General features: G+C 39.8%; 2 protein-coding genes across 3 annotated transcripts; both read left to right on the forward strand.

Moving 5' to 3' along the window:
- Window positions 1–5,023: 5,023 nt before the first annotated feature.
- Window positions 5,024–6,667, forward strand: LOC144054030 (ladderlectin-like). 2 transcript variants are annotated; one of them, XM_077569070.1, is made up of 7 exons: window positions 5,024–5,057; window positions 5,171–5,233; window positions 5,326–5,344; window positions 5,447–5,529; window positions 5,618–5,752; window positions 6,167–6,287; window positions 6,376–6,667. In XM_077569070.1, the coding sequence occupies exons 2-7, from the start codon at window positions 5,171–5,173 to the stop codon at window positions 6,453–6,455; spliced, it is 501 nt and encodes a 166-aa protein (XP_077425196.1). In that variant the 5' UTR covers window positions 5,024–5,057; the 3' UTR covers window positions 6,456–6,667. The 2 variants fall into 2 exon arrangements, with proteins under 2 accessions (XP_077425196.1, XP_077425187.1); XM_077569061.1 differs by lacking the exon at window positions 5,024–5,057 and having other exon boundaries at window positions 5,086–5,233.
- A 4,673-nt stretch (window positions 6,668–11,340) lies between these two features.
- On the forward strand, window positions 11,341–12,822 carry LOC144054041 (galactose-specific lectin nattectin-like). The gene is made up of 6 exons (XM_077569082.1): window positions 11,341–11,487; window positions 11,577–11,598; window positions 11,668–11,753; window positions 11,880–12,014; window positions 12,324–12,441; window positions 12,582–12,822. The coding sequence occupies exons 1-6, from the start codon at window positions 11,416–11,418 to the stop codon at window positions 12,665–12,667; spliced, it is 519 nt and encodes a 172-aa protein (XP_077425208.1). The 5' UTR covers window positions 11,341–11,415; the 3' UTR covers window positions 12,668–12,822.
- The last annotated feature ends 1,196 nt before the right edge of the window (window positions 12,823–14,018 follow it).

Consider the following 14,018-nt stretch of genomic DNA (forward strand, 5'->3'; position numbering starts at 1 on the left):
ATACATAAAATAGCACGATTGCTCAAGTGTTAGTTAGTTAACTGCGCTTCCTGGAACAAAATCTAAGGGTGGGCAATGATTACGCTGAGTCTTTGTTTTATTTCATTTATTTTTTGCCACCACAACACAATATATCTTGATCATGTTGAAATCGTACCTGAAATGAAAGAGTTAGTTATATTTGAGGCTATATTTTACCCTCAGTTTTACAAAACAGTTGGTACCTTTCCTTTAGAGGCACAAGACTATTGAGGCATTCCGATTACCCACTAAAACAATTGGACTATTGTGACAAGCTCTCATCTAATTCCAATTAAACATTTCTCTAAAGATGGGGCAACTTGAAAAATATCTCACTTTACAAACCAACATAAATACTGAGTTTTGATATATTGGCTTCCTAATGGAATATTTTCCGCAAATGATCGGCAGTGAGTAATAATTCTCATAGGGTACATGCCGTTGCAGACGCATCCTTTGTTGTATTAGTAGTTGTCCTGTTCTGGTTTATGTTAATTCTGCTACTTTGTGTTTTTGTTAGACGTGTTCAACATTAAATCTTGTATAACCCGTGACTCAGGGTTGTGTCATAGAGCGCGTGCCGTGTTCCTATTGCTGCCCGCAACAGTTTTTTTTTATCAGTTGAAGGCTTATGACTGCTATCTAGTGTTTGTTCTTGTTATTGACATTGTTTTGCTCTCTCCACTTTTTGCATACTTCTCTGCGGCATCTAATGTGAGGATTAAACCGTAGCAGTCAAAATGGTTGGATGACTGTCACTGTGATTTTCATTCATGTCAAGAAGTCATTCATTGATGTTGGTGTGTGTTTATAAGTGCAGTGGCACAAAATGGTACGTTTGAGAGAGGGATTCATTTGATTCAAAAACAGTAGAGTGAACCCCTGCACTTACAGAGCATTTGGATTATTATTTTTTATTTTTTTTTACTGTTTCTTCTTCGTGTGTTTTTCTTCGTTTTTTATTGACATGCTTAACTGTGGGTACAGATTAGCAAAAAAAAAAAAAAAAAAATAAAATAAAATAAAAAATAAATAAATATATATATATATCATACCCTGGCCCCAGAGAGGGCTTCGTAGATTGTGCCCAAATGTAACACAAATGTGAGCAGGGGTGCACAGGCCACTGAAAAAAGGACTATAGAAGCCCCCCCCCCCCCTCCAAAAAAAAAACAAAATCAAGATGACCGGTGAGGTAAGAAATATTTCATTTCACAATTGTCACAAATGAAGTCTGATAGATCGGGCCCATTAGAGAAATTTCCAAATCTCAAAGTGTTGTATCGTACAACGGGTGCTATGTAGGCTCCCTCTGGTGGTATCAAAAATACTCACTACCAAAGTACATTTCAGTTGTATTTAACTTTTGAGTACAATACATGTGCATTCAAATATTCAAAACGATTTGTCTTTAAACCAGTGTTTAGGTGCATTTTTATTTAACTTTTATATATTTTATTTGAATCTATAGTCTTTTATTTTCTTATTTTAGTGCAGTGATTATGTTCAAACTGTGCATGTTGTAACAGTGGCTTATAATTTGTAAAATACTTTTTTAGGAATAAAACTTCTCCCTCGTTTTGGATGATAATGAGACGAGACAGGAACATGTCAGTTAAATCCAGCTAATGGGTTGTGATTCTTACAAAAGCTGGGCTTGCCATTGGCCGAGCAATATGTGGATGGAATGAAGGCTGACCCACTGCACGAGATAGGCGCGCATGCGTCAGTAAACCTTCCTTAGGGGTATTTGTCAAGCAAATGCCACAAACATGTTATTGACCGCAAGGTGATTGATCATTTCTAGTCCTTACACTGCCTTATAGAATACAGCAGACTTAAAAATTCTGCTACTGGTCTATAAATCTTGAATGATTTAGGTCCTGAATATGATAAAGAAATGCTAATGGGATATACTGTAAGCTCTGTAGGGCTCTGAGGTCTGCAGACTCAGGTGAATTAGCCCAGAGTTCCAAGTAAATAAGGTGAGGCAGCATTTAGTTGTTATGCTGCTCTCAAATGGAATAAACGGCCAACCGAAGTGAAGTCAGTCCCAAGTGTGATTTTTTTTTTATCCCGTTTTAAACAATATTTTTTTTCCATGCTTTTGTTTGAGCTCTTTTAAAGCATTTGTAAAATCAATTTAAATAAAAATAGTTCTTATATGACATTCTACTTGTAATTTTATTACACTGTCCTCAGTGGAACTCGAACCTGCTCCCTCCGCCCCCATGTGATGAAAGAAAAGAAGGCGTGAGGTGAAGTAACAAAATGTTGCATATGACTCATCAAACTAACTCAGTTGGCTAAAAATTGTTTTTAATCAAATGTTGAAGGTTCAAGGACTTAAAGGATTGTTTTGGGGGGCATATCAACACAAATTTCCACATGATGTGTCATGAAATAGTATAGGCCGAGGTCCCAGGTTAAGCCCGTTAGCGTCAAGTCTGTGAAAATAAAGACAGAACAATAAGATAAATTAAATGCCATAAAAAGAAATGTGTGCAAAAATGCAAACGGCTTAATTGCATATATATTTAGAAGGTCTGAAACAAAACAAAAAACTAAAATAAATTGTTAATTGTTGCGTGAGGATGAGTAGGCAGATTTCGGGTTGTGCAGAGCACTGTAATGTTGTTCTTGTTGGTTAAAAACTAGAAACAGAAAAAACGTGCTAAATGTTACTTGCTATCAAACAAATCAGTGCTTTTTGCCCAAATAATTGACATAATACAGGCAGACCACGAAGGTGGCGGACCACATTTGATTTGCAGGCAGTGTTGAGCGCACACAAGGCCACTGACGTCAAAACTTTGAAATAAATCAATGAAAAGAAAACAAAACAACACTTCCTGCTTCGCTTTTGAAGCCCAGATTTTTAGTGCAACAACATTTGAAAATGACCCAACATTCACTGTGCTTCTGCAAACATCGACCCATTGTTTTCTTAATTCAATTCTTATTTCGCTGTTGTTGTGAATATTGATGGTTAAATGACAGCTGCTCGTTTTTTTTTTTTTTTTTAAGGACTTAGCAATTTGCGCAGTTCCGGCAGTTGTCAGCTTCAAGAAACTGAATACGTAGCATACCAGCCGATCAGCTGATGCACACTGCTAGGTGTGCCATAATTGTCAACCTCCGCCCAAGTGAATTATTTAAGGTGTGTTTTGTGCTGTGACGTCCAAGTAATTAACAGAGAAGTAAAAAATAATATGTCTTTTAACACGGGAGCGCCGCCCTGCTTTTTCAAAGCACTCGTCTATTATTTTCAGTGTTTCTCTCCGACCTCGTTAAGGGTTGATGGCAATTAAGCAACACCTGTCAGCAAGAAAGGACTTCAAGAAGTTACTTTTATGCTACGCCGCTTAATTTTCATTCACAAACATTTGACAAAAAAAACAAGAGACCCTTTTGGGGTTGTCGTATTAATTACGATTCTTCTCTCAAATGAATAATTTGCCATTTGAGGGCCTCAATTTGCAGGCCACCAAAAGTCACTCAAGGGCCCCATGAGAATAAGTCATCCCCTAGTCGGAAACAAGTACACTACACAGATGGGCAACACTAAATTGTGAAGCTTTTTTAAACTATTGAATCTAATAAGGGTGTTTAGATTTGGATCATTATTTCGAGGAGTCGCCATGAGGCCTCTTCATGGCGGCATCAAGCATCATGACTGTACATTTGCATACAAAAATGAATTCAACGCAAATATTTTCATTACAACATTGCAGCCCCATTGGTCCAAACATGGTATTATAATTAATATTGTGTTTGTGGAATATGAATTAAGCAGCAAATTCATTTGTTTTTGGCCATTTGCTCGCAAAAAAAAAAATCTGAATTATGTCTTTATTTTCAGAATTCTGACTTTAAAGTCAGAGTCAGCATTCTGACTTTAAAGCGAGACTAATAGTTGCACTAATAAAGTCAGAATCCTGAGATTAAAGTCAGAATTCTCACTGTAATCTCAGAATTCTGAGAATAAAGTGAGAATCATGCTAACCTTTTTTTTTAGTCTTTAATGGCACTAATCCTCTTCCGTAAAATCCTTATTTTACAGGTGTTGCTTAAACACCTTTGCTAGCTTGCAAAGGTCATAAATGAATGCTCAGATGGAGTACAGTTGGCCAGAACACGTGTGACAAGACGAAGCTGATCCATGCGTGTGCAAAAATGGTTGACTTTTTAGTCATGTCTTATCCCCCCAAAAAATGCAATTGAAATTGACTGAACAAGAATAAAAATTATTTACACCGCCTTCTGCTCGGTCGCTTTTAGACTGCCTATCATCCTTTCTGTGGTCTAAAAATGTGCGATGCAAGAAAGAAAAGAACATACTTTGAAAATGATAATGGCTTAATTAAACTGGGATGGCGGCATACCAAACAACTGCGTGGATGGGTGTGTCCCTTAATTAAGGAAGTAAGGGTTTAGCCACATGCAATTTTCAAAGTGTGTAAGGTGTGTATTGTATTTATGAATAATGCTGACGTGACTCCGTTAAAATGATCAATTAAGTCTGGGGAACATTTCCTTGTATGCAGGTGCACCATCCTGCTTTTCATCGTGCGCCTTTTATGTCACAAATCAATTTTTTGAAGAATCATTTCATTGTGAAAAAAATGGAGATTTAACCCAAAAGAGGCTTCAAACAACTTCTCCTTAAGATCAGGGGATGTTGTAAATATGTACCAACCGTGGACTTTTGAAGCCCTTTGAGACTCTTTTGTGGTAAACAAAACAAACTTCTCCGAAAAGTCTCGATTCTCATTTTATATTTCATTCAGCATTTCCCAGATGCACATCATGTAAAAAAAAAATTAAAAATCTTTGATGCTATATTTATTTGATTAAAACACACGCACACACACAGGCAGCTATCTTGAATGCGTCCCAAAATGTTGTTTGAGAACCCGTCCGATGTGTCATGTGACAAGACGATTACGGCGTTTAACATTCCAGGGCTGCGTCAACCCAGCGTATAAAAGGAGCGCTCGCTGTGCTTCTCAGCATCAAGCGTCACTACTGCAAAGGTAACTTCCCGCAACTCAGCTGAACGCGAAACCGATTTCTTATCATGATCCGATTGTAATCCTGATGGTCAAACGCACAAATGAAAAAAAATGATTCTTCTGTCATTGCACAGATGGCATCCGCTCTTCGCTCCTTGCTCCTCCTTTGCGGGATCTGTGGACTGTTGACCGGAATCGTAAGTCAAAATCTCACCGAGCGACGTCAATACATCTGCTATTGTGTTTGATCATCGTCAGTGATTTTCCGTCTTGTTTTCTTTCTCCGCAGTCCTGTCAAACCTTGAAAGGTTGGTGTAAATTTCATACTTGGATTCCTTCCTCACATAGTTGTGAGCCAGAAGACTGAGTTGTTGCCTTTTCTACCTAAAAAGGCTAAAATTGTGTTGCAGGGTACTGCCCTCCAGGCTGGACCCGGTTGAATGATCGCTGCTTCATCTACCAACATGACGAGAGAACCTTTTCTGATGCAGAGGTCGGGAAGAGCGTCACGCATAGTTGCAACGTGGTACAGAAACAGTTTACTGCTGTTTTAAACACTGTTTTCGCTTTTTTCGCACCAGAGAGTCTGCACCATTCTAGGTGGGAATCTGGCCTCCCTCACAAGTGACCTGGAACACAGAGTGGTCGTTGAAGTCATTCGGGAAGCCGCTGGTGTTTTCGAAGACACCTGGATTGGATATCATGATACAATCATGGTAAAACTTTGATCAGTACAAACACCCTGAGTGAATCTTGTTCAGTCCAAAAAATGTTGCCACCTAGAACATGAATGTTTTGTCACCAGTTAAAATGAAAGATGTGCAGTGTTGAAAAAAATGAGGAATCATTTTTGCGACACCTTCTGGTGGACACTTGTCAGATAGCAACTCCCTTTGGAGTTAAACTTTATAAATGCATTTTGCTTTCAAATGAAATGATACTTTTTTTTTTTTTTTTTTAAATATCACAATCACCTAATCTTGTTCAACATGTTCCTCCCTCCTTAGAATCTAGTATGATGTCAGACATCAGTTTCACGATGATCCTGTGGATTACCATGAGACAAACAAACATCAGATGAAAATCCAAACAGTTGTTATCTTGTGCTTCATTCACATTTTCTCTTCCAGGAGGATGACTTCATATGGACTGATGGCACTGCTGATACATACACAAACTTTGCGGCTGATCAACCAAATGATGCTACCGTCGTAGGAGAGGATGAGGACTGTGTGGACATTGAAGAAGATGGTAAAAAAAAAAAACATTTCTTTACGTTGTAGAAATGTAAACAAATACATTTTTCAGAGGATTTAATGTCCCTTTTTTTTTCTTGCAGATGAACTATGGCACGATGACTCATGCACAGATCTCAGCCCATATATTTGTGCCAGGGACGTGATTGTCAAGAAACACTAATCAGTCCATCATATCCTCTTTCCTACCTTCTGGATGAGAACAAAATACTTCAGGGATAACTGTCTTGTTTTTCCAGGTCTATTCACCTATCCCTTTTTCTTCTTTTTTTCTTCATTTTCTGTACCATTTAGCTGTTAATGGTTGTGGTCAGTCAAGAAAAACTTTAATGCTTATCACTAATAAATGAAGGAACCTGTTTCTGCAAAAGCAAACATGTTTGCGTGCTTTTTGTTTTTCTAGAAAATGTTCAGGCTTAGTTGGCTTGAAAATGAATTAGCATTGAGATTGCATATGCAGTGTATAGAATTTGTTTCACAGTCTATTTCCACACTTTATTCAAGTGATGCATTACATTCTGCTAGCACACATAAATAATTGCGTACACAAAAACACATCACTGTTAATATAATTTTAAAGTCTGACAATTAGTTGTACGAGCAGAATTTCACTTAAAACTCAATCACTCGCAGCCATTTTCACCGAAGCAACCCCCTTCGCTCCCGGCTGTTTTACTGGATTTTGACTCATTTTGCAAGGTCCACAGAATATTGGGTTCTATTGCTACAAAAACATGGAAGCTACCAAAAGAAAGATTAGAGTCTCTTCTTTCATCAGGAAAAAAAAGAAAAAGTGTATTTCTATCTGTTTCCATTTTGCAGCAATTAGCATTAGAATATCAGAATATAATATATAGAGTGTCCGCCCTGAGACTGGGAAGTCATGGGTTCAGACCCCTGCTGGGTCATACCAAAGGCTATTAAAAATGGGACCTATTTTGCATCCCCGCTTGACACTCACTATTAAGGGTTGGGGGGTTAGATCACCAAATGATTCCCGAGCGCGGCTCCTGCTGCTGCTCACCGCTCCCTCAGGGGATGGGTCAAATGCAGAGAAAGAATTTCGCCCCACTTAGGTGGGTGTGACAATCATTGGTACTTTAACTTTAATATTTAATGTTTCATCATTATTCACAAATCTGTTTAGAACTGTGGGGAAATCAGCTCGTTTGCAACATGGCCCTGATTGATCTCTTATACTCTGCTGCCACCTGCTGTCCGTTTTTTGTAATTACTACCATTGCTTCATCCGTTCTCTGCAGTTCAGAGACTGCATCAAAGGCTTCTGTATGCTCTAGCCCAGAGGTGGGCAATCTCGGTCCTCGAGGGCCGGAGTCCTGCAGGTTTTGGAAGTTTCTCGCTTCCAACACAAGCTGATTCCAATCAACAGGATCGTTATCAGGTTTATGCAGAGCTTCCTGATGGGCTGATCATATATCAGCTGTGTTGGAGAAGGGCAACATGCAAAACCTGCAGGACTTCGGCCCTCGATGCCCACCTCTGCTCTAGCCTATTAACCTATAAATACGTCTTTGGTACACTTAAAACATTTAAAATAGAACGTATATACGTTTTGGGGAACAAAAGAGTTAAATGTAGTGGCGCGGATGTAGTGGGCATCGTCATTACTCGCCAATCTATTGTTTGTGTTTTGGGTCAGCCCATGTTGGCGGCGGCCGGTCTGCTTCGAGAATGCACTTTCTGACGGGCAGCGGAGAAGGAAGATTAAAAAATAGAAACAACAGACACATGCACACATGCACATACGCGGTGAATGTGTTAATATTTTCTTTCCAATGTTTGATGTCAACTGGATAATTTCCGGCCAATCTTGTAGCGTAACGTGTTCGTTAGGTGACCTCGATACGATCTGGCAGCCCGATCACATCTGGTACTGACACGGGAACACCCATTGAGAAAGGGTCAATGTTTTCCTTGGCTTCTTCTTTGTACAGTTTGGTGGTTGGCCACCTTGACAATGAGCATTACCGCCGCCTACTGACTGGGGTGTGGAATTGACCAGGCGTGAATGAGTGTTTGCTACTTATTGGTGTAAGTAAGTTTAACTATAAATGAAGTAATCATCATTTCTTAAACACTAAGTCCTTTGCACTTATAAGCATGCAAGTGATTGTTACTTAATAAATACTAGTCATAAAGGCTATTTTGGTCGCTAAATGAGTGGAGGCTGGTGTCTGTGGTTCTCACTCTGCTTCATATATCCTTCCTTCCTTTCTTTAGTTTTTCCTTTGGTCTCTTGAGGTCTCCCTGGATTTCACTTTGGTTCATCTTTCTTTCCTTTGACCCTTTCTCTGGTCTCCTGACAACCTCACGACTCTGACGGGACTCTCTTAAAGAGCACTCACACCCATGCACGCACGCACACACATTCACACACACAAAAGAGCAATGACGATGACATGTTGAATCGGTAAGAACCGAATGAACAATGCTGAGCTTTTACTTTTTTTTTTTTTTTTAGATACATGAAAACACAGACGCCATGTTGTTACCCTCGGCCACAGGGCGTGGCGTGCGCTCAAGTGTGTAGCCAATGAGCATGCCTATCGTTCTGCGCGCAAAATGACTTTCTTTCAAAAACTAGGTGTCAAGTTTCTGTTATATTTTCGCCTTATTTTATTTTTTAACCTTTGATGTAGTTGACAAGCTGATAATATACAGAATACACAGCATGTATGAAACAGGCTAATACTAGTATATGGTATATTTTTACTGTACAGTGGTACCTCGGAGTTTCGACATAATTCGTTCCTTCAGAATGTTCAAAGTCCAAATTGTTCAACCTCCGAATTGTGCACCTACTTCAAATCGTGTCTGTACTTTACTTTGCACAACAATGAAATATTATTTACTTTCCAGTCCTCTCCTTTGACGTTCACTTCCTACAATTTCCTCCTCCGTGTGTCTCTAGGGACCGATGGATTATAATATCGCTGCCTGGTCGTTGTGAGCAACGCCATGCTGAGCAACAAGGCATGATTGGAACATGAAAGTGGAAACACCTATTGCAAAACACTACAGAAATCCCAGCAGCAGGGCAACAAAATGGCGTCCGTATGTGACCAGCATTTGACCAATCACAGCGTAGTAGCGCTGAAACCGAGTTGGCTAAACGCTCTCTATCTACGGCTCTGTATGAAACAATAGTGTGACGCCATCATGGGGCTAACAGGGGGATTACATCCAAAATGAATGAAAGCGCAACAAATTATAAACTTGAATGGATGGGGTTTACTGTACATACTATTGCTTTTGGTTGTGATACGTAGATTGGGCGGTAAGGTCCGAATACGTTTCTACCGGACGTTGCTTCCACCAGACGAGGAGGTAGCATGAGTTTTCTTGAACCACGAGCACCGTCCGACCATCTAACATACTGTATATGCTCATGGCTGACGCACATTTTCATGTAGATGACGCCCGCCTCACACATTTTTGCTCATAAGCTGTAGGTGGCAGCTGTTTACCTTGCCAACATTTTGTTCTCCGGTGAATTCCAAGTTGGACCAAGTTTGTACAGATTCCACCCACTTTGCCAGGTGTTCAGTTTTGGCTGGAACTTAATTGATACCACACCCAGTCATTAGACTCATAGTTCCTATTTTACTCAAGCAACAAAGAAAGCATGGCATTTGACATGGCATCAAAGTGGTTGCTGGTTAATTGCAAGCTAGACCACAATCCTATCTGAGGTTTGTCGAGCAAACTTTTATGAGGTCGACCTTTTATAACCCTTAACAACAACAATATGCATTAAGCTAATCCATTCTATTTGAACCTGTAAACACCTTACAACATGAACTTTACAGACAGCTGTTGTTACATTTGAGAAATAATCATTGTTGTCAAACAAGAATAAGAAGATTATGGAAACAATAGAAACACTCCTTAAACACGGGAATGTACAAATTATAAAGCGTTTGGGGAATGGGGGATGGATTGGGAATAGTTTATGGTGACAAAAGAGTGGCTTTTGGAGTGCAAATTTATTATAGTTAATGAAAACTAATAAAATAACTACAACTAAGATTGAAACACATTGTTATTAATGACATAGAATAAAATCAAAATGCTTTTACAAAAACGAAAACTAACTGAAACTACATCTTATGTTTATAAAGCTAATAATGATTTGTTTTCAGCTTTGTCAATATCATACCAGTTTATTACACAATAATTAGTGACTTATTTTTTTATCTTGCACATGACATACAATCCATACGTTTAAAAAAACGAAATAAATATGAATAATACAAATCCTAAAATCTATTTAAAAAAAAAACTAAAATGAGGCATTTTCAAAAGAAAATAAGAAGTAAAGCACACCTAAAAATATTAACTTGCGAGTGAAATACGGCATTTATTAGTCAGCCTTTGCTTGTATCTGCGAAACGTTTGCAAGTTGAACGTTCATAACTATAGGACTACTTTGATGAAAAATCCAAAACTCTGTTTGTTTTTTAAAAAATATATATTTTAATTTATTTTTGCTTGGGCGGGTCAAGTTTGTTTTTTTGCGTGTGAGCGGGGTTGGGGGTTGAGGTTAGTCAGTTAGTGTTTGTAGATTGGGGAGGTTTAGTTGATAAGGGCTGGGGTTTGGGTAAAAAATAATCAATACTGGACTGATAGGTCGGGGAAGTGTGAAGTGCAACACGCATGAACCCTCACCTGTTCTCGCAAATGCTACTGACTGGCCTAACTGCATCATTACATAAAGGTATTCATTGCCAGTGACTCACTTTGATGCAAGACCAACTTCCCCCAAGACAGCAGCTGTTGATTGAATTTTTAATTGTTGTTAATTGTCACAATTATGTGAACTTGGAGAAAACATTACAAACTGAACCCAGCTGGTGCATGTGACATGAAATTCAACATTCCAAAGAGTACCAACCCAAACGTATAAAACAGATGCTCTTCATCATCTTCAGCATTCAGCTTTGAGACAGCAAAGGTAAGATTTTTTCATTTGGGATCCGTTTTTTTTTTTACCTCTGACCCTGTCTTTTTTTAAATTTTATTCTGACTCATAATGAAATTCTAAACCTGATTATTAACAACAAAAATGCAAACCAGTAGGAAACAATAATCCGAGTCATTTTATGATTGCACAGATGGCTCGTCTTCACCTGTTGATCGTCCTTTGTGGGATTGTTGGGCTGACGACCCAAGTTGTAAGTTCAAATATGACTCCGCGGCTCTTTTTGAAAGTTTTGTTTTGCTCTCCGAATCCATGTGCTCTTCTTCTTTGTCGTCTTTGCAGAGGAACGACATGAGCAAAAGCAGTAAGTCGCCGTGATTAGTTCCTACTCAAATTTGACATTACTACAGAAAGTTCAACAATTGTGTTGCAGACAATTACTGTCCTAAAGGCTGGACTCAGTTGGACCAGTACTGTTACATCTACCAACCTTATCCCAGGGAATTTCTAGATGCAGAGGTATACGGACCACTTTCACAAAGTAGTTGCGTTAACAGTTTACACTTATTAGAATGCCTGTTAATGCCGGCATTCATGCTCTTGTGAATACTCATCATTTGCCAATATTCTCCCCGCCCCCATCAGAGAGTCTGCAAAATTCTTGGCGGGAATCTGGTCTCGATCAACAGTTTCAAGGAACATGCGCTGGTTGTTGAGCTGATTCGCGAGGGGGCTGGTTCTGTCGTCGACACCTGGATTGGACTCCATGATGCAATTACGGTGAAGCATTGAGCAGTGCAAAACTTCTGATTGACAGTGACACATAGAAAATGACACACATTGTCAGCAAGTTCAAGGAAGTAAGTGTTTGTACCGTAGCACTTTTAGGAGTTCATGAGAGGAGAAACTAGTGCCTTGGCACATGACCCGCCAGAGGTTGTTAACTATTTACAGCAAAAATTGAAACTGATGTCAATTTATTCACACATCATAATAACCTCAATTACCAAACATTTTGTATCGTGTGCTTCACGTTGCTAGCTCAGTCTTGAGATTGACTCATGATTCAATTGTGACGTTGTCTTACAGGAAGACTATTTTGTATGGACCGATGGCGAAGTTGTGAATTTCAGAAATTTTGGTCCATCCCAGCCTAACGACGGCGGTGATGGGGTCGATGAAGACTGTGTAGAGATTGAGGCAGATGGTTTGTATGCTTAACAATTATTATGGAGGAGAATAGTGTGGATCTGAATATTTGATGAAATGTTTTCTCATATTGTATGAACATGTACTGATTTTTAATATGTGAAATTGGCAAGTCAAAACTTGTATGTTTTCTTACAGATTCCTTGTGGGATGATGATGAGTGCACTGATGAAAACCCATTTGTTTGCATCAGACCCGTGGACAAGAAAGATGATTGCCATTAATTAGCCAGCTTCCCATCATATATTCAAAACAAATCTTAACTCTGACATCTGTGGTATCGTTCAACGCTAATTATTGGGTTTTTCACTTGTTCATGATTAAGCTAATTTTGATGGGTGTTACTTCAATAAACTAAACGTTTTTCTAAGCATAAGAATATGTTAGTGTCATTCCTTTCCCTTTGCACCAATGTGAGAATTTATTACAGAATGGTAGTCGCGCAAGAAAAAAACAATTTTGTTCTTTTGTAAGGTAATAAGTAAAGAGTTACTTTGGCAGGGAGTAATAAGTAATTAGTTTTTCAAGCAAGTAACTAGTTTAAGTAGTATATTACTCTTTTTTTTCTGGAGAGCTCAGTATTGTTCATTTGGTAATTTTACCGATTTGACATGTCATCCTCATTGCTCTCTTTTTTTTAAATATATTTTTTTTTTTTTTATATTTTTGTACGTGTATGTGCGTGCGTGTGTGTGCGAGTGAGTGTGTATTCATTAGTTTACCTAAAACCTATTAAAAAATCCCATACCGTTCACCGAAACCAAACACTTCAGAACCCAGCCAGAGCCTTGAGGCCGTCAGGAGACCCGAGGAAGGACCAAAGAAAAGAAAGGAAAGTGAAATCCAGCACCGACCAGACACCACCCACCACCCACCGGGCCACCAACCAGAGTCCTTCACCAACCCTAGAAACATCTAAATTCCAACAAATAAGGGAGACTGAGACCCGGGCCACGGATGGAGCCCCCGGCCCAGGGGAGGGGGAGGAAGGCGGACAGGGGAGGGGGAAGGGACGGGGGAAGGAGACGACAAGAAGGGCAAGGGGCAGCGGCAGGCCCGCAGAGAGAGAGAGGGAGAGGAGGAGGAAGGGTGGCGAGGGAGAAGGGACAGGGAGGCGGAGGGCGGGCGGAGAGAGGCGAGGAGGGAGAGGCAGCAAGGGGGAGGAAGGGGGAGGGGAGAGGGAACCACGGGGCACCCCGGCGGCCTGCAGGCCCCGAACCGCGTCGCCGGGCCTGGGGTGACGGACCGCGCCGGGGCCCACGCCCAGCCAGGGGAGGACAGCACCTATAAAATTAACAGCACCTATAGAATTAACCCACTGGCATGCAGTGAATCCGAATATTAACCCTTAGTGCCCATTGGAGGTGAATCTTGAGGAGTTGGTGATTAAGGTGTCGTTTGATGTAGTCTGCTCGATCCTGTTGGCAGCAACTGGGTTCCTGACTATAAAAACACAACCATTAGTTACAAATTGCCAAATACAGAAACATCAATGTAAGTTATCGCGATGTGGTGGCTCTCGCTAACAGGCAGAATTAAGTAACCAGATTTAGGTTAAAATATTCTATATACGTA

Source organism: Vanacampus margaritifer, chromosome 1 (genome assembly GCF_051991255.1).
Source record: "Vanacampus margaritifer isolate UIUO_Vmar chromosome 1, RoL_Vmar_1.0, whole genome shotgun sequence".
Lineage (NCBI taxonomy): Eukaryota > Metazoa > Chordata > Actinopteri > Syngnathiformes > Syngnathidae > Vanacampus > Vanacampus margaritifer.